We start from the raw sequence: 26,324 nt of genomic DNA, 5'->3' as shown, positions 1-26,324 counted from the left end.
TACAGTGAGACTCTGAATTATAGAGGGATCAATTCCTGAGAATTGTCTGTAAATTGATTTTTTTTTCCTTAATTCAGAACCCCCCCCCCCATAAAAAAGCCAAGATAATCGAGCATCTCCTTCCTGAGGAACTACTTAGTTTACTCAGAACTGTATCGCACTTTGTCTAGAGCTACCCAGACTGTATCGCTCTGCATGCACTTCCCAGAATTCTTTAATGTCATCAAATATCTTTGGTCACCCTAACGCCACCCAGAATTAAACTGAACAGTTCTAAAGCCACAAAGCATTTTAATACTCGCAAAGCCTCAATGGGAGAATTTGCGACGTTGGACTTCCTGGAACCAATTGGGCAGGTTGTGGAATTTCCACCACCATGGAGAGTAGCTGATGTTACGCCCATGTAGAGAAATAGAGAGAGAGATACATGAGGGAGGCTGAAGTGGTGGGATGGGTAGAGAGGTGGCAGGAGATGCATGGAGCATAACATCTTGTGATGAATGTTAACAGTCACACTGTGAGTGTAGAAAAGAACAAAATGCTGGAGAAATCAGCAGGTCAAATAGTGTACTTTACATGGCAAAGATAAGGATGCAGAACCCACGTTACAAGCATGAGCCCATCCTTCATCAACGTACGACAAAATGGGGAGGAGTCACGTGATGGAGTAGTGGCCAGTCGGGGAACTCCAGCCCTCTCCGGAAAAGTTTTTAAAAAACACAGAAAACACAAAGGCACAAACATAAAAATTAAAATAAAGTGAAAGTAAAGGTGGGAAGAAAATGGCAGCGAAGAAAGAAAAGCCAAAAGCAATGGGAAGAAGAGAAGAAGAAAAGACGTCGGAAGAAGAAGGTGAAGGCCTTACCTGTCCGAGGAGGCCCGCTGTGGAGAGAGAAGCCCGCTCCCTCAGTTCAGTCGAAGTCCCGAGTTGGGGACAACAAAAATGGCTCGCGGAGCCAAGCAAAAGTGCGCAACCGCGCATGCTCGACTCTTCGCGCATGCGCGATGCGCAAGACAAAAAAAAAACACTGACGGGAGGGGGGACCAGCTGAGGAGTCGATCTCCACAGCTGAGAATGACAGCCACAGCACAGCAGCAAGAAGAGAACATAGAAAACAACGAGAACAAGAAAGAAGAGAGTAAAAAGAAATCAAGGAAACAACAGATGACCAACCCAGAGGAAGAAGAAGAAGAACACAGAGAAATGGAAGAAGAAGGGAAAGGCAAGACAATGGATATATTTTTTTTAAAGAATATATGGAATCAGTAAAAGAATGGCAATCACAAGAATTTAGTGAAATAAAAAGAAGAATTAAAAGTGCAGAAGAAAAAAATGAATAGATTAGAGATGGTCATGTCAGATATAGGAAAAAGAGTGGACAAGGTGGAAGAACGAGAAACAGCCGTAGAAATGGAAGTAGAGGACTTAAAAGAGAAATTAGAAGAATGTAATAAAAAAGTTAAAGAGGTACAAGAGCTGTTAGCTCAGAAGATAGATATAATGGAAAATTATAATAGAAGAAATAATATAAAGATAGTGGGCCTTAAGGAAGATAAAGAAGGCAAGAATATGAGAGAATTTATAAAAGATTGGATCACCAGGGTCCTAGGAAGACCAGAATTACAGGAAGAAATGGAAATAGAAAGGGCACATAGAACATTAGCCCCTAAACCACAACCACAACAAAAACCAAGATCCATTTTAGTAAAATTCCTAAGATATACAACGAGAGAAAATATATTGGAGAAAGCAATGAAGAAAATAAGAGAAGACAAAAAGCCACTGGAATACAAAGGTCAAAACATTTTTTTCTATCCAGACATAAGTTTTGAACTCCTGAAGAAGAAAAAGCGATCCTATGGAAAAAAGGACATAAATTTATGCTAAAGTACCCAACGGTACTTAAAATAGTTATTCTCGGATCCGGAGGAAGCACGAAAATTTGCAGAACAACTAACAAGTCAGACAGAGAGACGAGAGCAAAAATGACCACGAACTATATGTATGTGTGTATATGGGTGTGTGTGTGTGTGTGTGTGTGTGTATGTATATATGTGTGTACATGAGTGTATGCATATTTAAAGGAAAATATATAGAGTATAGATAAGAATTAATAAGGGAAAGAAAGGGAAGAGAGGAAGTAAGGAGGGAATTAAGAGAGTGACCTTTGTTGTATATGAAAATTGGAATCTTTTCTGGGGGGGCTGGGTGGGGAGGAGTTACGGTCGCTGCAAAATCAGTTGATGCTTGCGAGTGAATTCGCAAATCCAAATGGAGAGGGGAGATGTGGTTGCCCGACAAGGGATAAAGGGCAACTCAGGAAGGGGAGGGTATAGTGGGGTTAAAGAACTTTTAGATAGGAGAATAAGGGAAATGTTTGATGTTTTAGAAATGTTATCTTATAAAGTGTTCAAAACAAGAAAGCTGAAATGGATAAGAAGGAAAGGTGATGATGAGGAAACAGAAAGGAAAGATAAACAAAGTATGAAATGGCTATGTTGAATATAATGACTCTAAATATTAACGGAATACATAACCAAATCAAAAGGAAGAAACTGCTAAATTTACTGAAAAAAGAAAAATTTGATATAGCATTCGTGCAAGAAACACACTTAACTGAAATGGAGCACAAGAAATGAAAGAGAGATTGGATAGGACATGTAACAGCAGCATCATATAATTCAAAAGCTAGAAGAGTAGCTATATTAATCAGTAAAAATGTACCAATTAAAATAGAAGAGGAAATAATAGATCCAGCTGGGAGATATGTAATGATAAAATGTCAGATATATTTGGAGTTTTGGAATTTACTCAATGTATATTCACCTAATGAAGAAGATCAAAAATTTATGCAAGATATTTTTTTGAAGATAGCAGACACGCAAGGGAACATACTAATAGGAGGGGATTTCAACCTTAATTTGGATTCAAACATGGATAAAACTGGGAAAAAAATTAACAGAAAGAGCAAAGTAACCAAATTTATAATTAAATCGATGCAAGAAATGCAACTTTTGGATATATGGAGGAAACAACACCCAAAGGAAAAGGAATATTCATATTATTCGGGTAGACATAAAACATACTCAAGAATAGACCTATTCCTGTTATGAGCTCGCATGCAGGACAGAGTTAGAAAAACGGAATATAAAGCTAGAATATTATCGGACCACTCACCCCTGATATTGACAATAGAGTTAGAGGACATCCCTCCAAGAATGTATAGATGGAGATTAAACTCCATGCTACTTAAAAGGCAGTATTTTAGAGAATTCATTGAAAGACAAATTAAAATGTACTTTGAAATAAATACGGAATCAGTGAAAGATAAGTTTATACTATGGGACGCAATGAAAGCGTTCATCAGAGGGCAAATAATAAGTTATGTAACCAAGATGAAGAAGGACTACAATCAGGAAACAGAGCAGTTGGAAAGGGAAATAGCAAATATAGAAAAAGAATTAGCAATGAAGGAAGACACAACTAAAAGAAGAGAATTGGGCGATAAAAAAATAAAATATGAAACACTACAAACATATAAGGTGGAGAAGAACATAATGAAGACAAAACAGAAATATTATGAACTAGGAGAAAAAACGCACAAAATTCTAGCATGGCAGCTTAAGACAGAACAAATTAAGAGAATGGTATTGGCATCAAGGAAAAAAGACAAACAAATCACATATAATCCAACGGGGATTAATGAAAACTTCAAAGAATTCTACGAACAATTATACCAAACTGAAAACGAAGGGAAAGAAGACAAAATAGATGAATTTTTAACTAAAATTGAACTACCCAAATTACAAACAGAGGAACAAAATAAATTAACAGAACCATTTGAAATATTAGAAATACAAGAGATAATAAAAAAACTACCGAATAATAAAACACCAGGAGAGGATGGATTCCCAGTAGAATTCTATAAAACATATAAAGATTTATTAATTCCTCCCCTCCTGGAAGTAATCAACCAGATTGATAAAACACAAAGCTTACCAGATTCATGCAAAACAGCAATAATTACAGTAATACCAAAAACAGAGAAAGATCCACTCGCACCAGCATCATATAGACCAATATATTTACTTAACACAGATTATAAGATAATAGCTAAACTATTAGCAAACAGATTAGCCGACTATGTACCAAAAATAGTAAATCTAGACCAAACTGGATTTATTAAAAAAAGACGAACAACAGACAATATTTGTAAATTGATTAACTTAATTCATGCAGTAGAAGGAAATAAAGCTCCAACAGTAGCAGAGGCTTTAGACGCAGAGAAGGCCTTTGACAGAGTAGAATGGAATTATTTATTCAAAGTATTACAAAAATTCAGTTTACCAGAGAAATATATTAATTGGATTAAAGCATTATATAAGGGGCCATTGGCGAAAGTGACAGTAAATGGATATATATCAAAACAATTTAAATTAAGCAGATCAACAAGGCAGGGACGCCCACTATCGCCCTTATTGTTCGCGTTAGCCATAGAACCACTAGCAGAACTGATAAGAACAGAAAATAAAATAAAAGGGATAAAAATAAAATACAAGGAATATAAAATCAGTTTATTTGCACATGACGTTATAGTATGCTTAACAGAACCAGAAATATCAATAAAAGAATTACATAGGAAATTGAAGGAATATGGAGAAGTGTCGAGGTACAAGATTAACGCAAATAAAAGTGAAGCAATGCCAATGAATAATGCGGATTACACAAAATTTAAGAAAGAATCACCACTCAGATGGCAAATGCAAACTATACGATACCTAGGTATTTTTCTCTTTGGCTTGGCTTCGCGGACGAAGATTTATGGAGGGGGTAAAAAGTCCACGTCAGCTGCAGGCTCGTTTGTGGCTGACCAGTCCGATGCGGGACAGGCAGACACGATTGCAGCGGTTGCAAGGGAAAATTGGTTGGTTGGGGTTGGGTGTTGGGTTTTTCCTCCTTTGCCTTTTGTCAGTGAGGTGGGCTCTGCGGTCTTCTTCAAAGGAGGCTGCTGCCCGCCAAACTGTGAGGCGCCAAGATGCACGGTTTGAGGCGTTATCAGCCCACTGGCGGTGGTCAATGTGGCAGGCACCAAGAGATTTCTTTAGGCAGTCCTTGTACCTTTTCTTTGGTGCACCTCTGTCACGGTGGCCAGTGGAGAGCTCGCCATATAATACGATCTTGGGAAGGCGATGGTCCTCCATTCTGGAGACGTGACCCATCCAGCGCAGCTGGATCTTCAGCAGCGTGGACTCGATGCTGTCGACCTCTGCCATCTCGAGTACCTCGACGTTAGGGGTGTGAGCGCTCCAATGGATGTTGAGGATGGAGCGGAGACAACGCTGGTGGAAGCGTTCTAGGAGCCGTAGGTGGTGCCGGTAGAGGACCCATGATTCGGAGCCGAACAGGAGTGTGGGTATGACAACGGCTCTGTATACGCTTATCTTTGTGAGGTTTTTCAGTTGGTTGTTTTTCCAGACTCTTTTGTGTAGTCTTCCAAAGGCGCTATTTGCCTTGGCGAGTCTGTTGTCTATCTCATTGTCGATCCTTGCATCTGATGAAATGGTGCAGCCGAGATAGGTAAACTGGTTGACCGTTTTGAGTTTTGTGTGCCCGATGGAGATGTGGGGGGGCTGGTAGTCATGGTGGGGAGCTGGCTGATGGAGGACCTCAGTTTTCTTCAGGCTGACTTCCAGGCCAAACATTTTGGCAGTTTCCGCAAAGCAGGACGTCAAGCGCTGAAGAGCTGGCTCTGAATGGGCAACTAAAGCGGCATCATCTGCAAAGAGTAGTTCACGGACAAGTTTCTCTTGTGTCTTGGTGTGAGCTTGCAGGCGCCTCAGATTGAAGAGACTGCCATCCGTGCGGTACCGGATGTAAACAGCGTCTTCATTGTTGGGGTCTTTCATGGCTTGGTTCAGCATCATGCTGAAGAAGATTGAAAAGAGGGTTGGTGCGAGAACACAGCCTTGCTTCACGCCATTGTTAATGGAGAAGGGTTCAGAGAGCTCATTGCTGTATCTGACCCGACCTTGTTGGTTTTCGTGCAGTTGGATAATCATGTTGAGGAACTTTGGGGGACATCCGATGCGCTCTAGTATTTGCCAAAGCCCTTTCCTGCTCACGGTGTCGAAGGCTTTGGTGAGGTCAACAAAGGTGATGTAGAGTCCTTTGTTTTGTTCTCTACACTTTTCTTGGAGCTGTCTGAGGGCAAAGACCATGTCAGTGGTTCCTCTGTTAGCGCGAAAGCCGCACTGTGATTCTGGGAGAATATTCTCAGCGACACTAGGTATTATTCTATTTAGTAGAATCCTAGCGAAGATTTTGCCTGCAATGGAGAGCAACGTGATTCCCCTGTAGTTTGAGCAGTCTGATTTCTCGCCTTTGTTTTTGTACAGGGTGATGATGGTGGCATCACGAAGATCCTGAGGCAGTTTACCTTGGTCCCAACAAAGCTTGAAAAACTCATGCAGTTTGGCATGCAGAGTTTTGCCGCCAGCCTTCCAGACTTCTGGGGGGATTCCATCCATACCTGCTGCTTTGCCACTTTTCAGTTGTTCGATTGCCTTATATGTCTCATCCAGGGTGGGAACCTCATCCAGCTCTAGCCTTAGGGGCTGTTGAGGGAGCTGGAGCAGGGCGGAATCTTGGACTGAGCGGTTGGTACTGAAAAGAGATTGGAAGTGTTCTGACCATCGGTTGAGGATGGAGATCTTGTCGCTGAGGAGGACTTTGCCGTCTGAGCTGCGCAGCGGGCTTTGGACTTGGGGTGAGGGGCCGTACACAGCCTTTAGAGCCTCGTAGAAACCCCTGAAGTCGCCAATGTCCGCGCTGAGCTGTGTTCGTTTGGCGAGGCTAGTCCACCACTCATTTTGGATCTCCCGGAGTTTGCGCTGAAGATGGCTGCATGCGCGACGGAAGGCTTGTTACAAATAAATAAAAACCTCGGCCATCTATATAAACTCAATTATTATCCACTAATGAAAAAATTACAGGACGACTTAGAGCATTGGAAAGACTTACCAGTAACACTAATAGGAAGGATAATCTGTATTAAAATGAACATTTTCCCAAGGATACAATACCTATTTCAGGCATTGCCAATACACTTTACGGAGAAATTCTTCAAGGAGTTAAAGAAAATAATAAGGAAATTTTTATGGAAAGGGGGGAAACCGAGGATAGCACTAGATAAATTAACAGAATGGTATAAACAAGGAGGCTTACAACTGCCAAACTTTAAAAATTATTATAGAGCCGCACAATTAAGATACCCATCAGATTTTTATCAAACAAGGGAAAAGCCAGATTGGACTAGGTTAGAACTAGATAAAATAGGGGAGAAGATACCCGAACATATATTATATAAATGGGATGAAAAATTGGTACAATGTAGGAATTCTCCAGTATTACATCATCTGCTCAATATTTGGAAGAAGATTCATGTAGAAAGGAATAAAACAAATTACCAACTACCAAAACTAATACTGACGCAAAATCAGCTAATCCCTTTTACAATAGAAAACCTTTCCTTTAGAGAATGGGAGAAAAAAGGGATCAAAAGAATAGAAAATTGCTTTTCAGGAAATAAATTATTATCCTTTGAACAAATGAAGGATAAATATAATATAACTCACGAAACAGTTTTGGCATACTACCAACTGAAATCCTACTTGAAGGACAAATTGGGAAGCAGTCTGAGGTTACCAGAGGGAAGTAATTTTGAATATGTGATTACAGACACAATGATAATCAAAAAATTTATAACAAACATGTATATTAAACTACAAGAAAAGGAGAATGAGGAAACAAATAGTAAAACTAAACAAAAATGGGAACAAGATCTAAACATAAAGATAAAGAATGAAACATGGGAGAAGTTATGCTCAGGAACTATGAGAAATACAATAAATACGAGGTTACGTATGATACAATATAACTGGATACACAGGCTATTTATTACACCTCAAAAGTTAAATAAATGGGACCCAACAGTATCTGACAGATGTTTTCGCTGTAAAAAGGAAATGGGAACAACAATTCATGCAATCTGGACATGTGAGTAAATGAAAAAATTTTGGGAAGATCTAAACCAGATATTAAATAAAATCACAAAAAGCAATATACCAAAAAACCCAGAGATCTAAGTAACATAAAAAACAAAGAATTTGAACTCAATTTGGAAAAAAGATTTAGGATAGCCCTATCTGTAGCAAAAAAACGTATTATGTCAGTCTGGAAATTAGAAGATAACTTGAGAATACAACAATGGTATATAGAAATGAATAAATGTATTCCATTAGAAAAAATAACATATAATTTAAGAAATAATATTACAATATTTGAACAAATATGGAAGCCATACATGAAACACAATAGAGAAAACCTACCGGGGACATCTACCACCTAAAATGACAGAAGGAGAAGGGAATGAAAAGAATTGACTCAGTGGAAATTCTTGTTTGTTTTTATTGAGTGACAACATTGTTTGACGGGTTTAATGTATCTTAGATTCTGAACTTTAAATGAATGGGAGGGGAGGTAGGGAGGGTGGGATGGGAAGAGGAAGGGGGGGAGAAAACGACACTTTAAATATTTGAAAAGGAAAATGTATGTATCTTGATCAATGTGGTTTATAGTGTGAAAAATAAAAAAAATTTTTAAAAACGTACGACAAAATGTAGGCGGGCACTTCATCATGGGTGCAAATCTAGATCTCCGTCATGGTACGGAGCAGGACTTCAGACGGTGACCCCTGGGTTGCAACTGGTGGGATCCAACAACCTAACAATGTTGACAGTGGTGTGCATGCACGGGGTCCAACAACCTAACAATGTTGACAGTGGTGTGCATGCACAGCCAATTTTGAAAACAAGAAGCGTTTTTAAATTTTGGGTGCCTGCCTACATTTTGCTTATACGGGTAGTCCTCAACTTACGACCGTGTTCCACTCTGACCAACCGGTCGTATCTTGAAACCGACATTAGATGGAAATTCATTATCTGTTTTATAGTTCGGCAAATACAACATGGCAGCTACCAAGGCCAGCTCTCACTAGAGGTTGGCCACCCCTGCCATAGACGCTATTTTCCATAGCTTTATCCTCAAAAGCTTAATTTTTATATTTACATTAAAAAAAAAATTTTGGTCATACATACGGATGGTCATAAGTCGCAAAGGTTGTAAGTTGGGGACCTAACCTGTAGCTGGAAGCCGAAACGTTGGTTCTGTATCTTTATCTGCCAGATGAAGTACGCTGTTTGACCTGCTCACTTTCTCCAGTTTCGTGTTTTTACTTCATTCACAATGTCTGCGGACCTGTGAATGTTACTGGCATTCTCTTAGGCCTGATGCATTTCCTTTTCCATCTATGGCATGTCTCTAGTCTGTGAGACGGAAGGGAAGAATTCAGCCAACCAAGCCTGCTCCGCCATTTAAATCATGGCTGATGTATTTTTCCTCTCAACCCCATTCTCCTGCCTTCTCCCCTTTGCGTTTTGACACCCTTATTAGGCTGACCAGAGCCTCCATCCTCCACCCCCCCCCACCCCACCCCGACTCAGGGCACCCAATAATGTACATAGATCAACCCCGATGCCCCCAGAGGCAGGCGCACCAGGCCCAGTCTCTCTCGCTCTGCCTGCCTAATGACCAAGGCTCTTGGTGCCTGCCACATTGACCACCGCCAGTGGGCTGATATCGCCTCAAACCGTGCATCTTGGCGCCTCACAGTTTGGCGGGCAGCAACCTCCTTTGAAGAAGACCGCAGAGCCCACCTCACTGACAAAAGACAAAGGAGGAAAAACCCAACACCCAACCCCAACCAACCAATTTTCTCCTGCAACCGCTGCAACCGTGTCTGCCTGTCCCGCATCGGACTTGTCAGCCACAAACGAGCCTGCAGCTGACGTGGACATTTACCCCCTCCATAAATCTTTGTCCGCGAAGCCAAGCCAAAGATCCTCAAAAGCTTAATTTTTATATTTACATTTAAAAAAAAATTTTGGTCATACATACGGATGGTCATAAGTCGCAAAGGTTGTAAGTTGGGGACCTAACCTGTAGCTGGAAGCCGAAACGTTGGTTCTGTATCTTTATCTTTGCCAGATGAAGTACGCTGTTTGACCTGCTCACTTTCTCCAGTTTCGTGTTTTTACTTCATTCGCGATGTCTGCGGACCTGTGAATGTTACTGGCATTATCTTAGGCCTGATGCATTTCCTTTTCCATCTATAGCATGTCTCTAGTCTGTAAGACGGAGGGGAAGAATTCAGCCAACCGAGCCTGCTCCGCCATTCAAATCATGGCTGATGTATTTTTCCTCTCAACCCCATTCTCCTGCCTTCTCCCCTTAGCGTTTTGACACCCTTATTAGGCTGACCAGAGCCTCCATCCTCCACCCCCCCACCCCGACTCAGGGCACCCAATAATGTACATAGATCAATCCCGATGCCCCCAGAGGCAGGCGTACCAGGCCCAGTCTCTCTCGCTCTGCCTGCATAATGACCAAGGCTGCCTTTCCCCCACGGTCGATCGCCCCGGAGGTGGGGCGGAGGCGCAAGCAGGACGGAAGCGCCCATGGCGTAACAGGTGCACGTGTGCAATCTTGCATTCTTTGCAGTTGCTCCAATCAACTTTGGTGTTTAAAATCAAAGTGGTCACCAAAGCAAGACTGAAACAATGTGAAGGTAAGTATGGCTCCCTTTCAGTTGGAATCAACCCTACTTCACTCACTTCACCCATGGATGCCTGCGCCTTCCTCAAGCAACTCCTTACCTATTGAGGCTTGGTGATTTAAATTCGGCAGATTCCATCGCTTGCTTTTAAATACCCAATCTCTGTGGAATAAAAGATGGTGCCATTCTGAATGAGCACAAAGACGTGTGGCGTGGAAAGATACACATCGCTGATGACGTTTCTCTCTACCTCCACAGAGTGAGCCACGAGTCCGTCTGGTGTTGGCACAGCATATGCTGAGGGACATTCAGGGCATCTTAAATAGGTTGGAGGTGAGTAGCAAGTTTCATAACAACCTTATGTTTAGAATGTTGTTCTGAGAGTATTTTTTTTCAACCAAAAATAAACTTCCATCCATGTGCCTGTCTGAGAGTCTCTTAAATGTCCCTTATTGTTCCAGCTTCCACCGTCACTCCCGGCAATGCTTTCCAGGCACCCACATCTCTCTGTTTAAAAACCTGACATCTTCCTTAAATTTTCCTCCCTTCACTTTGCAGAGATTCCCCCTGGTGTTTGCTATTCCTGACTTGGAAAAAAGGCACTGGCTGCCCACCTAGGTCTCTCAGAATCTTGTAGACCTCTATTCTCATCCTCCTACGCTCCAAAGAGAAAAGTCCCAGCTCTGCTAATCTTCCCTCTTAAGATTTATTTTCCAATCCAGGCAACATTCTGGTAAATCTCCTCTGCACCCTCTCCCCAGCTTCCACATCCTTCCTGTAATGAGGTGACCAGAACTGAACACAATACTCTTAAGTGTTGTCTCACCCCCAGCCCTGATTAATGAACCCCAATATCCTATAGGCTGGAGATTCTCAACTAGTGGGCCAAGGTGAGTTTCCATGTGGATATTTAAAAATGTTGAATAAAGTATGGTACTTTAAATTAGATGTTTTTCCAATAGAGCTGCCTTTGACTTGAAAATATTTCTGAGTCATTCCCACTAGTGAGCCATGCCATGTTAGGCCGGAAGCCAGGTGGGCCTTAGAACGAAAAAGGTTGAGAACCACTGCCATAGGCCTTAACTATCCAATCAACCTGCACGGCAACTGTGAGAAATGTATGGATTTGGACCCCTAGATCCCTCTGTTCCCTCAAACTTTTAGGTATTTGACCATTAACCCTGTGCTCAATCTTCAGGTTTGACCTTCCAGAATGGATCACCTCACTCTTAACTGGATGGCCATTGGATTTCCCCCAATAGCCCTCTGTTCTCTAATAAGGTCATCGGTGACCTCTCCAGATAGTTGAGACTCCCTCACCTCCAATACAGTCTTGCTAAATGATAGCAGTGTGGGTGGAAACACACAGCTCATCAAGCAGCACCTGTGATGAACGATAGAGAATGAAAGATGCATCACATTTGAAGTCAATTTTTTTTCCCACAGGAGGTGCAAGGGTACTGTGTACATTAAAATAATGTGAATAGATTTGGAAATATTCTGGTGTATAGGATTACTCTGTATAGGAAGACCCCAGAGTTTCCACCTAAAATGTTGGTTTTAATGTATACCCTTTGGATAGGATACTGTACTGAATATGCTGTATAGGACGATCCTCTAAAATGAAAATTTTCACCTAAAAACTGGGTCGTCCTATACAAAGGGTCTAAAATTCTTACCCTGCCGGCAGTCTCAACACCGCAGTCATCTTCCTGTCAGCTCCGACGCAATCTCGCGCATGCCCTGTTAGTCTTAGCGGGATCCGTCAGCCCAGTCCAACTGCTGTCATCTCTGTACCGGCTTTAAATGGCCTGCTACAGGAACTGACAGCGGGTTATTTTAAAACATCCAAATTTAATTTAAACCTTTAAATGATTATTTGATATTAAAATATTGTGATTTGCTTTTAACAACATCCACTGGTCAGCAGTAAGTGCCAGATTTTCTTGGGGGGGTGTCATTTTATTCAAAGGGTATTGCTCAAAAGCAATAGGGGAAAATTCTGGGGCCGTCCTATACACAAGTTGTTCTATACAATGGCAAATACAGTAACCCCACTCCTGTTGGCATTGACCAGTGGAATGATTCTGTCACAAATGACCCTGTAAAGGTTTTAATTTTACTTGCATATTTTAAACATGTACGGAGCCGACGGCAGTTGGACTGGGCGGGTGGACTCTGCGGGATAGCGCTGTGACTTCGTCGATAACCAACAGGACATGCGCAGGTTTGCCCCACTGAATAGGCAATGCCTCTCCATGCGCATGCATGGCTGACTTTAAATATGGCCCCATACAAACTCTTTGGTGTATTTTTGCCTCTTCTGCAAAATGACAGAGGAGAAAATTGTTGGCTTCCTTTCATTGCACCGTCACCATTTGCATGAAGATGAGCTGGGTGGTCAGCATGAGCAAGGTAGGAGAGTGCAAGTAGGGCCTGACTGGGACACTTGTGTCGGAGCCGATGGGGTGGGGATAGGAAATGGAGGGGGAGGGAAAAGATGGCAGCAGAGCTGAGACTTTGCTGTTAAGTTCGGATTTTAAACCCAGTGTATAAGACGGCCCGATTTTGAGGCGACATTTTTAAGTTAGACGGATCATCCTGTATGCCATCTTATACGGTACGTATGGTATATGAAATTGGTTGAACAGAACTCTTGCAGAATTTAAAGTCATGAGCCAGACATCGTGTACAGTCCATTCCTGCTGTAACCCTCTCCATTCTTTCAAACCAGGATCAGGCAAATGGGACTCCGCAAGAGGCTGCTCAGAGCCCTGCTGAGGCTGCGGACTCGGTGGACGAATCTGCCCCGGCAGCCTCACCAGTAGCCGGGGAAACCATGGAGGCATCCAGCGTGGAGCCTCAAGGAGCCCCGGTGAACGTCGCTGCGGAAACCCCAGCAGAAGGTACCTCTGAGGAGGGCACGAGCACCTCAGAGGACGCTGAACCGAGCGTGGGCTTGTCATCAGCTACCACGCAGACTGACGAAGCCCCACCCGGACCCAAGTAAGTGTTGGATCCAAATGTGTCGAGCAGCTCACTTGTGTGATTCTTTCATTTGTGTTAAAGAGTTCCGCAGGTATCTGCTATGGAACCCCTGCTCTTTGTAATTTTTGTAAATGACCTGGATGAAGAAGTGGAAAGATGGGTCAGTACGTTTTGTGGATGATATGACGGTTGGGGGAGTGTGAATAGTGCTGAAGGGCATCATAGGATACGCAGGATGTAGATTGGACGGAAAAATGGCAGATGAAGTTCAATCTGGATAAATGTGAGGTGATGCATTCTGGAAGGTCAAACCTGAAGGCTGAGGACAGGGTTAATGGTCTGTTACTTAACAGTGTAGAGGAACAGAACATAGGAACATAGGAAGTAGGAACAGGAGTAGGCCAAAAATGGCCCATCGAGCCTGCTCCGCCATTCAATACGATCATAGCTGATCTAATTTATGACCTAACTCCACCTACCTGCCTTCTCCCCATATCCCCTAATTCCTCTATCATGTAAAGATTTATCTAACCGAATTTTAAATATGTTTAATGAAGCAGCCTCAACCACTTCCCTGGTTAGAGAATTCCAAACATTCACTACTCTCTGAGAAAAACTATTTTTCCTCATCTCTGTCCTAAATCTACTCCCCCGAATCTTGAGTGTGTCCTTTTGTTTTAGTTTCCCCGACCTGCTCAAAAAACTTCCTACCCTTCATAATCCTAAATGTTTCTATAAGATCTCCTCTCATTCTTCTGAACTCAAGCGAATACAATCCTAGATGATTTAATCTTTCATTATAAGTCAACCCCTTCATCCCAGGGATCAACCTACCTGGTCCTCTGGACCGTCTCCAAAGCCAGTATATCCTTCAAATATGGAGACCAGAAATGGACACAGTACTCCAGATGCTGTCTCACCAGTACCTTATACAGTTGCAACATTACCTCCCTACTCCTGAATTCAATTCCTCTAGCGATGAAGGCCAACATTCCATTTGCCTTCCTAATAACCTAACTTTTTGCGATTCATGCACAAGCACTCCCAAGTCCCTCTGCACAACAGCATGCTGTAATTTTTTACCCTTTAAATAATATTCAGCTCTTTTATTTTTCTTGCCAAAGTGAATAACCTCACACTTACTAACATTGTACTCCCATCTGCCAGACCTTTGCCCACTCATCCAGCTTAACTATATCCCTCTGCAGACTCTCCACATCCTCATTACAATTTGCTCTTCCACTCAATTTGGTGTCATCCGCAAACTTGGCTACACCACATTTTGTCCCCTCCTCCAAGTCATCAATGTAAATGATGAACAGTTATGGGCCTAACACCGACCCCTGTGGCACCCCACTTACCACTCTCTGCCAACCTGAAAAACTCCCACTTATCCTGACTCTTTGCCTCCTGTCAGACAACCAATTTTCAATCCATGCCAATAGACCTCCCCGGACTCCACTTTCCTGTAACTTACTGATAAATCTCTTGTGAGGCACCTTATCAAACACTTTCTGGAAATCCAAATATACAACATCAACCTGTTCCCCTCTATCCACCGCACCCATTATATCCTCAAAGAATCCTAACAAGTTCGTCAAACAAGATCTTCCCTTTCTAAAACCATGCTGCGTCTGCCTGATTGAACCCTTGCGTTCCAAAAGTTTCATAACTTCATCTTTAATGACGGCTTCAAGCATTTTTCCAACTACAGACATCAAACTAATTGGCCGATAATTTCCAGTCTTCTCCCTACATCCCTTCTTAAAAAGTGGCATGACATTTACTGTCTTCCAGTCTGCTGGGACCTGCCCAGAATCCAAGGAATTTTGGTATATGACCACCAATGCATCAACTATAACTTCTGCCATTTCCTTCAGAACCCTTGGATGCATATCATCAGGATCAGGTGATTTGTCTGGCTTTAGTCCCATTAGTTTCTCCATCACTACTTCCTTTGTAACAACTATTTTATCAAGGCCCTCCCCAACATTCGCATCCTTAACTCCACACTTGGGCATGCTGGACCACCGTGAAGACTAACACAAACTATTTGTTCAATACCTTGGCCATTTCCTCATTTTTTGCTACCAGTTTTCCTTTCTCATCCTCCAAGGGTGCTCTTCCACTCCAATGTTAACTCTGGCCACCCTCTTCCATTTTATATATTTATAAAAATTTTTGCTTTCTGTTTTTATATTTTGTGCCAATTTACTTTCATAATCCTTTTTCCCATTTCTTGTTACCCACTTTGTAACCCCTTGTTGTCTCTTAAAGTTTTCCCAATCTTCCAGTTTCCCACTGCTCTTTGCAGCTTTGTACTCCTGCGCCTTCAATTTTATACTTTCTTTCCTTTGTTAACCACGGTTGAATTTTCCCTCCCTTGCTGCCCTTTTTCCTGACCGGAATATATTTTTGTTGAGCATTACAAAATATTTCTTTGAAAATCTTCCACTGTTCCTCAACTGTTTCATCAATTAGCCTGTGCTCCCAGTCCACTCTGCCCAATTCCTCCCTCATCCTTTGGTAGTCACCCCTGTTTAAGCATAATATATTAATTTTAGATCTAACTATTTCCCCTTCCATCTGAATGAGAAATTCAATCATACTATGATCGCTATTTCCCAGATAGTCTCTGACTATTACATCATTTACTCTACCTATCTCATTGCACAACACTAGATCCAGGAGAGCATTTTCTCTTGTTGGTTCCTTAACATGCTGCTCAAGAAAGCTATCGCGGATGCATTCTATGAAGTCCTCTTCCAGACTCCCACGACCAACTTGATTTTCTTAATCTTTGTGGAAGTTAAAGTCCCCCATGACTACTGCCGTATCATTATTACATGCCTCACTTATCTCTCTATTTATTTCCTGTGCCACTAAACTATTGTTATTTGGTGGGAGATAGATAGCACCCACCAATAATTTTTTTCTCTTTGTTATTCTTTATCTCTACCCAAATGGACTCAACATTATGCTCTTTAGATCTTATATCATCCCTCACTACTGCCTGGAGCTCATCTTTGATTAAGAGTGCAACTCTTACCATCCTGTCTATCTCTTTGCACCACCTGATACCCTTGAAAGTTTAATTCCCATTTAGGGTCACCTTGTAGCCATGTTTCCATGATGGCTACCAAATCATAGGCATGGGTACCGATTTGTGCCTCAAGTTCACTAACCTTATTTCTAATACTGCGGGCATTCAGATAAAGTGCCCTTATGCTCTTTGTCCTTTTAATATCTAGTGACTTCTGTAACCTTTTCTTTAGATTTTTCTGCCCACTATTTTTCTTTGTAATTTTCTTAACACTATCACCATCTCACTGCACCATCTGATTTTTTACTTTCTCCTCCCAACATTACTTTTCCTGGCCATTTCTTTATCTTCCCTACCCTTTTCCCTATCACTCAGGTTCCCATACCCCTGCCAAATTAGTTTAAATCTTGCCCCACTGCTGTTCCAAACATACTTGCCAAAATGTTGACACCTTTTGGATTTAGATGCAACCTGTCCTTCTTGTAAAGATCATGCCTTCCCCAAAAGAGATCCCAATGATCCAAGAAGCCAAATCCTTGTCCTGTACACCAACACCTCAGCCACATGTTCATTTTTCTTATCCTTACATTCTTTTCATCACTTGCTTTTGGAACAGGTAGTAATCCCGAGATCACCACCCTAGCGTTCCTGTCTTTCAGCTTTGTCCCAGCTCACTGTAATCCTTTGGGGTTCAAATCCATACATCTCTCGAGGTTTCCGCGCAGGTCCTGAATTTCAATGATGAAAAATTTATACAAGATATATTCTTTAAAGTATCTGGGGGGGCTGGTGTGAGAATATATTGATTAGAGGGGATTGGTTGACATGGGAATGTAAATTGGGGGGGGGAGGGGGGTTAAAACTACCAAATTTTAAAATGAAATACCACTGGGCATCCCCAGTGAGGTTTGTTAACTCATTCTTTGAGGGAGGGGGTCCTCCTTCTTGGGTACAAATTGGGTTACATGCAGTAGGAGAATTTATATACAAATGGGACGCCAAATTAGTTCTGGCTGGATGTTATCCCTCAAGCCCCCATTCTGGCCGAGCATTGCCCTTCAAGCCCCCATTCTGGCCGAGCATTGCCCTTCAAGCCCCCATTCTGGCCGAGCATTGCCCTTCAAGCCCCCATTCTGGCCGAGCATTGCCCTTCAAGCCCCCGTTACGGCCGGCCTTTGACTCTTGGTCCACATTTCGGTCAGCTTTTGCCCCTCAATTCCCGTTCCAGCCAGTTGATATTTCAGATGACCATTCATTAGATCAGAAAAAAAAATACATCAATAGTGCTTGGTTGAAAATTATATTATTGAAATGGTTCATGTTTTAAAATGGTTTGGGAAATCTCAATGCGTATCAATTTACAGTATTGCATGTCTACTCTTCAGAAATTGCATTTGTATGCAAAGAATTTGAACTAAGTCTTTTGAAGTGGAGGGTTAAGAAGAGAATTAATGCAGAATAAATGGTCTCAAAATGTTGCATTTTGGAAGGACAAACCAAGGTAGGACAAACATGGTAAATGGTTGGGCACTGAGGAGTACAGTAGATCAGAGGGATCTGGGAATACTGTACATAATTCTCTGAAAGTGGTGTCACAAATAGATAGGGTTGAAAAGATAGCTTTTGATGCATTGGCCTTACACATATCAAAGTATTGAATTTTGTAGTTGGGATGTTATTGGCAAAGATGTACAAGACATTTGTGAAGCCAAATTTGGAGTTTTAGATGCAGTTTTTGTCACCTCACTGCAGGAAAGATATCAATAAGATTGAAAGAGTGCAGAGAGGATTTCCTGGGATGTTGGCGGGACTTGAAGAACTGAGGTACAGGGAAAGGTTAATGGGCGAGGACATTCTTCCCTGGAGCGTAGAAGAATGCGGGAGAATATGAGTGATGTTTACAAAATTATAATGGGTATAGATGGAGTAAGTACAAGTCACCTTTTTTCCCGACTGAAATTACCCCAAACATGGGGTAATGGTGAAAGGGAAGAAGTTTTTTTGATATATAGCACAGTAACAGGCCATTTCGGCCCATGAGCCTGTGCCACCCATTTATACCCAAGTAACCTACAACCCCTGGTACGTTTCAAATGGTAGGGGGAACATTCGGGGGAATTTCTTCACACAGAATATGGATGAACTCCCAACTCAATGGTGAATGCAAGCTCAATTTTAACATTTAAATTTACAAGGACAGGAGAGGTATGGACGGGGTGTAGCTCAGAGGGACCTGGCAGAATAATAGTTAGTCCCAGATTAGATGGGCGGAGGGGCCTGCTTTCTGTGCTGTAAATGAAACCATTGCAATTCAGTGAGAAAACTATGTACAGGCCAGCAGTAAGTATGTGTTGAGGTTTGTGTGCTGACTTGGTCTTTCTTCTTTCCTAGTCACCCGTCCCCCACGGAGTACCTCGAGGTCCTGATGGAGCTCCAGCGGGTAGAGGCAAGACTGCAACCCTTTGTGCAGAGATACCAGGAGATTCTGAGCACGGCCACCACCGCCGACTACAACAACAATGTACGCCCACGGACTCGCTCATAGCCTCCCTTTAACCCATGCCGCTGCTTCATCTGCATGTTCTCACTCTCTCAGATTATCCAGGAGGGCCTTGGTAGGGGGGGCGGGGTGGGTGGACTGCGATAAGATGGTTCATTTTATGAGGGTTTTCCACCTCCAGGATGTCATGGTTGACTACAGACAATCATTCAGTATTTGGAAATTTCCCAGTGTAATTTTTTAAAAGTTTGGACATGGTAACAGGCCCTTCCAGTCCATGAGTCCATGCCCCCCAAATACCCCAATTAATATACAATCCCTGTACGTTTTGAAAGGTGGGAGGAAACCGGAGCATCTGGAGAAAATCCACGCAGGTCGCAAGGAGAACGCACAAACTCATAATAGACTGTGCCAGATTCGAACCCCGGTTGTTGACGCTGTAATAGAATTGCGCTAACCGCTTTGTTGACTGTGCCCACCCATTGTTCTTACGTTTTCTTTATGTCTATACCCCACCTTTCGCTCCACAGACTGAGAGCCGAGAGGAGGATCAAAGGATCATCAATCTTGTAGGAGAAGCCCTCCGTTTTCTGGGCAACACCTTTGTGGCCCTGTCCGACCTCCGGTGCAACCTAGCAGCCAACACCCCTCGCCACCTGCATGTCGTGAGGCCCATGTCCCATTACGCCTCCCCCATGGTGCTGCAGCAGGCGCTGCCCATTCAGGTGAGTTACAGCACTTGGGGCCTGTCGTGCCCAATGAAGGTAAGCATGCCAAACACTACCTTCACTGTTTTCGCAGATGCTTTCAGGGCATTCTGGACCTCCATCCTCACCACCCCCACACCAGTATAACACTCCATGGCCCCACGTATTCAACGTGCAAGTCCTACCCTGGTTAGAGTTGGCAGAGTGCAACACCTCACATTTTATATTTAGACAGGCAGCACGATAGCAGGCCCATCACCCATGCTTCCCAAATATCCCAATTAAGAACATATGAAATAGGAGCAGGAGTTGGCCATTTAGCCCATCAAGCCTGCTCCGCCATTCAATGTAATCATGACTGATCTGATGATAGGCTCTTCTCCCTTTTCCCTTATCCTGTAATTCCCCTCAAATGTAAAATCTATCCAATCTTGTCTGAAATATATTTACTGAGGTCGCCTCCACTGCTTCAATGGACAGCGAATTCCATAGATTCACCATCCTCATTTCCATCCTAAATCTACTCCCCTGGATCTTAAGGCCATGTCCCCTAGTTCTGGTCTCACTCACCAATGGAAACAACTTACCTACTATCTTATCAATGTCGTTCATAATTTTATAAGCTTCTATAAGATCCCCTCTCATTCTAAATTCCCATGAGTACAGTCCCAGGCGACTCAGTCTCCCCTCATCTCAGGAATGAACCTTGTCTGGACCGCCTCCAAATCCAAAACCTCCTTCCTCAAGTAAGGAGACCAGAACTGCACACAGTACTCCAGATGGGGCCTCACCAGGACCTTGTACAGATGCAGCATAATCTCCCTGCTCCTAAATTAAATCCCTCTAGCAATGAAGGCTGGGTGGGAGGAAACCAGAGCATGAGGGAAGCTCATGCAGACATGGGAAGCACATGCAAACTCCTTACTGACTGTGGTGGATTCCCACCCAAGTCGCTGGCACTGTAACAACGTTGGTCTCGTCGCTACGCTAACCCTGCCTCCCTTAAGTTGTCAGTGTTAAATTTCATTTGCCACTTCATGGCCCTCCTCTCCAACGAATTGAGATCCTGTTGTAAACTTGGGAGTCCTTCCTCATTGCCCACCGCGCCACCGATTTTGGTGTTGTCCACAAACTTACGAATCACGTCAATGGCACTGGCCTGCAAATGGTGCTCGATAACAGAGGAGCCAGGGAGCTCAAAGTACCAGTGGTTCATGGTCCATCAGAGCCAGATAGCTGACCCCTCACAGTGGACCTGCTGGTTACATGCCCTCCTGGGTCAAGGAGGCTTGTCTTTTCAAAGGCGAGGGGTGGGGGGGGGGGGGGTGTTTGTGCATCCGCAGCCACAGCTCTACCCCCCCTCCCCCCACCCCATCACTTCTGCTACTAAAATTTGCCACTCTTCATTCTTCCAGCAGATCAATGTTGGGACGACAGTCACCATGACTACCAACGGCAACCGGGCCCAGCATGGCGGCGAGGGTCAGTCGCCGTCCCCAGCTGCCAGCAGCGCTTCGCCTCCTGCCCAGTCGCCAGCCGCTGAGTCCCCGGAAGCCCCGGAGAACCAGGGAGGGCAGCAGAGCCAGGGCCAGACCTCGCACCCCCGGGTCATACGCATCACCCACCAAACCATGGAGCCCGTCGTCATGATGCAGATGAACCTGCAAGGAGGTGCGTCCCGGAAGGCTCCCTCCAAATCTGGGAGGGGAGGATGGGCAGGGGAGTGGGGCGAGGTACGGGATACTTGGCAGTGCCCAGATGCTCAGATGTGTTAACCTCTCAAGTCGAAGAAGATGCAAGATGAAGGTTTAGTTGCCGTATCCGTTTCAGTGAGAAGAGTTCTAGCTGGAATAACGTGAATGTAATTAGAAGAGTAAGATTCCATTTGCAGAGTATAGCGTTACAGACCAAAGGGGGGGGCAACGCTGTTTCAGCACCAATGATCAGGCTTTGAATCCAGCGCTGTCAGTGAGGAGTTTGTACGTTCTCCCCGTATCTGTGTGGGTTTCATCTGGGTGCTCTGGTTTCCTCTGGGTGCAAGAAATGGCGGCACTGTCGTAGTCACTGTAACAGTAGCACTGCTGGTTGTGCAGACCCTCGGGGACCAAGGAGTAGAGATACAGCGCTCCCGCGGGATCCAACTTCCCCAGTCAACTGCCGTCAGTTTCACACAGGCTCTGAACGGCCTGTTAAAGGAGCCGACGGTAGTTTCGCTTAAAATCCTGCGATCGTGGGTTTGATCGGCCACAGTCTTGAGGGGTTGCACACTCCAGGGGAGCGGAGGACTGGCGCAGGGCATCAGAAAATGAGGAGACCACCTCCTGTCTGAGTGGGAGAAGCAGAGGAGACGAACCACGGGATGGTGACCATGGCGGTGGACCAGTGAGGGGCTCTGAGGCTGAAAGACCTACGCAGGTGCTGGCTTCTCGAGGTGAGGAATCCACGGAAGCTGTGGGCTGCTGGAGACCGCTGTCGGCTGACTCACGCCGGGCTGCGGACTGCTGGAGACTGGCTCGAAACTGGCCGAAGGGGGCACCGGGTATCAGAACCAGGATGCGAGGGGGTGCAGAATAGTTCCTGACCATGTTGGAGGTTTGGATCTGGAGCTCAGGTTGGAAATGGTTTGGACTGGACTCTGTGTGGCTGCGCAAGTGCTGGAAATGAATCCATGGACACTCAGTGACTCTGGGGTGGAGGGCTCTCTTTTGCTTCTCTTTCTTCTCTTTCCCCTCCCTGAGGCCTTGGTCCCCTCACTCCCTCCTCTCTCCCCGATGCCCCATTCCCCACATTCTCTACCCCTCTCGCCAATGCTCCATACCTCACTTCCTCCCCCATTCCCGAAGTCCCGGTCTCCACATGCCCTTCCCCCATTCCGGGGACATTTATTATTCTACTGTATAATGGCTTCAAAATGTGAATACAAATCATGTTAGAGGATAATGTAATTGACTTGTTTGGCATCAGATTGACATTTATATTTGCTGATTTACTAATTGCTCAAGGATGACTTGCCCTCAGTTGCCAATTGTGCATCAGTCAACTGTCTGAAGAGGTTTGTGATTACCGAACCTGACGTTATGTTCTTTTTATCGATTCTCTGACAGATGCTGCCTCACAGGGGAATCCTTCTGCCACAGCGTCTTCAACAACAGGGACCCCTGGGCCAGGTAACAGCTTCATGTAGCATCTTTGCAGTAGAACGTGCTCCTGGCCTCCAACCATGCCTGACTTCCCCCAGCACTCTCTCTGCTGGTGGTTCACACTGTCTCTGAAGTGACCTGCGACAGCCTCGATTAGCGTTACCATTAGAACCCTTTCCCAGCTTGGTTTAAACAGAAGAGCACCTAAAAATAATTCGCCAGCCAGTTCAGTACAAGTGTCGACACATTTGAAATATAGGGAACTGCAGCAGCCAACTTGCACGCAGCGAGCTGTCACTAACAGCAATTCTGCACTGACCGCATCATTTTATTTCAATCACATAGGTAGGTCATCTCTCCTCTTTAAACCTTTCAAGGTGGCACAGTTGGTGCAATGCCAGTGACCAGGGTACGAATCCAGTGCTCTCTGTAAGGAGTTTGTACGCTCTCCTCATGTCTGCATGGGTTTCCTCTGGATGCTCCGGTTTCCTTCCACCCCTCAAAATGTACTGGGGTTGTCAGCCAGTAATTGGGCAGCATGGGCCAGAAGGGCCTGTTACTGTGCATTGTGTCGGAATGTAAATTTCTAAATTTAACAGCACCCAGAGGAAACCCACACCGACACGGGGAGAGCATGCAAGCTCCTTACAGATAGTGCCGAATTCAACCCCTGGTCACTGGCTCTATAATAGCTCAGTGGTAAAGGCACTTCTTTCTTGTTTACATTTCTCTCTTTTGTATACTTATCTTTTTTGAATACAATTTTTTTTTGCATTACTGACAAGTGGAAATTCTGCCTGGCCTACAGGAAATAGAATCTTGGGGTTTTACGCCACGTTTGGACTCCACCAATAAATCTGAACTTTGAACCTGTGATGACCTCTAACCCTATTGCCTTTCCTCGCATTCTGTTCGCAGGAGCGATGCCCCACATTCAGATTCCGGGGATGTCTCCTGAATTCATGCAGTCCATAATGCATCAGATCACTCAGCAAGCCATGGCGGCAGCCGGAGCCAGCTCAGGTAAATGGCAGAAGCCCAGGAGTCCTGCTAATCTGCTGTAGGGCACCCCATTGAGGAATATAGTTGCCCCCTTGGCCTTTCGAGCACGTTTACTAGATTGGAGCCAGTGTAGACCGAGCTCAACCAGGTGCAGTGACTGGAGATTCGGATCTTGGACTTTAGTGAGGTCCTTCGATAGACCAAATAGGAGAAGCTTTTCCAATGATGGGCAGATGCGTTATAAGCTTAAATTGATGGTCGCCTTAGAGAATTAGATGCAGGCAAACAAAATTGTGGGCTGCACGGTTAGTGCAACGTTGTTACAGCGCCAGCGATCAGGGTTCAAATCCAGCGCTGTCTGTAAGGAACTTGTACATCCTGCTTCGGATTTCTCCGGGTTCTCCGGTTTCCTCCTACCGTCCATAACGTACCAGGGTTGTGGTGTAATTGGGCGGCACGGGCTTGTGGGCTGAAGGGGTCTGTTAACATGTAGTATGTCTACATTTAAAAAGGGGCATTTGGCATATTTGCCTCCACTCTGAGTGCAGTATAATGTTATAAGACTTTGGTGAGCCCACACGGGGTATTTTGTGCTGTCCTAGTCACTCAACTTCCATGGGAATGTTACTTTAAAAGAAAGATTTATTAGGATGTCACAAGAATGAGAGGAGAAGCTATGTAAGCTTGGACCTTTCTCCCCTTGAGGCTGAGACGTGATCTTATGGCAGTATGTGAAACTAGTGACATGGTCTTTTTCCCAGGGTAAAGGAACCTAAAATTAGAGGGGAGGGTAGAGGTTTAAAGGAACCTGAGAGGCACCTCTTTGCAGAGGGTTACAGCATGGAAACAGTCGATTCGGCTCACTTGCCCATGCCGACCCAAAATAGATACAAGATTACTTTATTACCATGTCATAAATCAGAAGATGTGTGATATTGCGCAGAATTTACAGAAACTGAAATCTCCCCTCATCCTCCTGCATTCCAAAGAATAAAGCCCCAGCCTGCTGAACCTCTCCCTCCAGCTCCGGTCCCCACGTCTGGCGATATCCCCATGAATCTTCTCTGTACCCTCTCCAGCTTGACGGCGTCTTTCCTGTAGCACAGTGACCAAAACTGAACGCGGTGCTCCAGTTGGTGCTTCACCTGTACAACTACAACGTGACCTCCCAAAGTCTATACGGTACCCTGGCTTTTTGTCCGCTCTGTCTACCTGTCCTACCACTTTCAAGGTACTAAGTACCTGTGCTCAGTGCTCTACAACACTCCCCTGAGCTCTACCATTCACTGTGTGGGTCCTACCCATATCAGACCTCCTACCATCTCTCATTTCATTGTATAGGATAATCCTCGAAATTTTAAATTTTCAACTTAAAATCGGGTCGTCCGATACAAAAGATCTAGAATTCTTACCTTGACGACAGTTGCAACACCGCCGTCATCTTCATGCCAGCTCCGGCGCAGTCTTGCATGTGCCCCGTTAGTGATTTGCGAAGTCATAATGCTCCTCTGTCCGCCCTGTCCGACTGCTGTTGGCTCTGTACAGGCTTGAAACGGCCTGTCACAGGAGCCGATGGTGGTTTACTTTAAAATACCCAAATAAGGGGGAAGTCACGTGATGGAGTAGTGGCCGGACGGTGAACTCCAGCCCTCTCCAGAAAAGTTGAAAAAAATAAAGGAAAGCACAAAGGCACAAAAATAAAAATTAAAGTAAAGTGAATATAAAGGTGGAAAGAAGATGGCGACGAAAAAAGAAAAGTCGAAACCAACGGTAAGAAGAGAGGAAGAGAAGACCGGAAGAAGAAGGAGAAGGCCTTACCTGTTCGAAGAGGCCCGCAGTGGAGAGAGAAACCCGCTCCCTCAGGTCGGTAGAAAGTGGACTACAAAAATGGCTCGCTGAGCCGAGTAAAAGTGCGCAACCGCACATGCAAAAAAAACACACCGACGGGAGGGGCGACCAGCTGGGGAGTCGATCTCCACAGCCGGCAATGACAGCTACAGAACAGCAGCAGCAAGAGGAGAACATAGAAGACAACGAAAACAAGAAAGAAGAGAAGAAAAAGAAAACAAAGAAACAACAGATGGCCAACCCAGAGGAAGAGGAAGAGTACAGTGAAATGGAAGAAGAAGGGAAAGGCAAGACAATGGATATATTTTCTCTTATTAAAGAATACATGGATTCATTTAAAGAATAGCAAGCACAAGAATTTAGTGATTTAAGAAGAAGAATAAACAGTACAGAAGAGAAACTGAATAAAATAGATATGACCAT

General features: G+C 44.1%; 1 protein-coding gene and 1 long non-coding RNA gene across 12 annotated transcripts in view; one reads left to right on the top strand and one right to left on the bottom strand.

The window, feature by feature from the left end:
• The window catches only part of LOC138754718 (uncharacterized), a 36,973-nt gene extending 26,040 nt beyond the window's left edge, over positions 1-10,933 (bottom strand). For both annotated transcript variants that reach the window (XR_011351902.1, XR_011351901.1), the window contains exons 1-3: positions 10,774-10,933; positions 10,058-10,245; positions 9,199-9,384 (exon numbers count right to left, since the gene is read on the bottom strand). This is a non-coding gene — a long non-coding RNA (uncharacterized lncRNA). The remainder of the gene's footprint in view (positions 1-9,198; positions 9,385-10,057; positions 10,246-10,773) is intronic.
• LOC138754715 (large proline-rich protein BAG6-like) overlaps positions 1-26,324 on the top strand; it is a 115,949-nt gene that overhangs the window by 51,936 nt on the left and 37,689 nt on the right. For 8 of the 10 annotated variants that reach the window (XM_069919445.1, XM_069919448.1, XM_069919444.1 and 5 more), the window contains 7 exons: positions 10,932-11,006; positions 13,408-13,679; positions 19,096-19,225; positions 19,735-19,929; positions 21,327-21,582; positions 23,016-23,078; positions 23,970-24,074. In XM_069919445.1, coding sequence (XP_069775546.1) covers positions 10,932-11,006; positions 13,408-13,679; positions 19,096-19,225; positions 19,735-19,929; positions 21,327-21,582; positions 23,016-23,078; positions 23,970-24,074 — 1,096 coding nt within the window. The remainder of the gene's footprint in view (positions 1-10,931; positions 11,007-13,407; positions 13,680-19,095; positions 19,226-19,734; positions 19,930-21,326; positions 21,583-23,015; positions 23,079-23,969; positions 24,075-26,324) is intronic. The other 2 variants (XM_069919449.1, XM_069919440.1) reach the window with 1 other exon arrangement.

Source organism: Narcine bancroftii, chromosome 2 (genome assembly GCF_036971445.1).
Source record: "Narcine bancroftii isolate sNarBan1 chromosome 2, sNarBan1.hap1, whole genome shotgun sequence".
Lineage (NCBI taxonomy): Eukaryota > Metazoa > Chordata > Chondrichthyes > Torpediniformes > Narcinidae > Narcine > Narcine bancroftii.
Note: the sequence above shows the minus strand (reverse complement) of the source record. Positions and strands in the feature narration are given on the sequence as shown.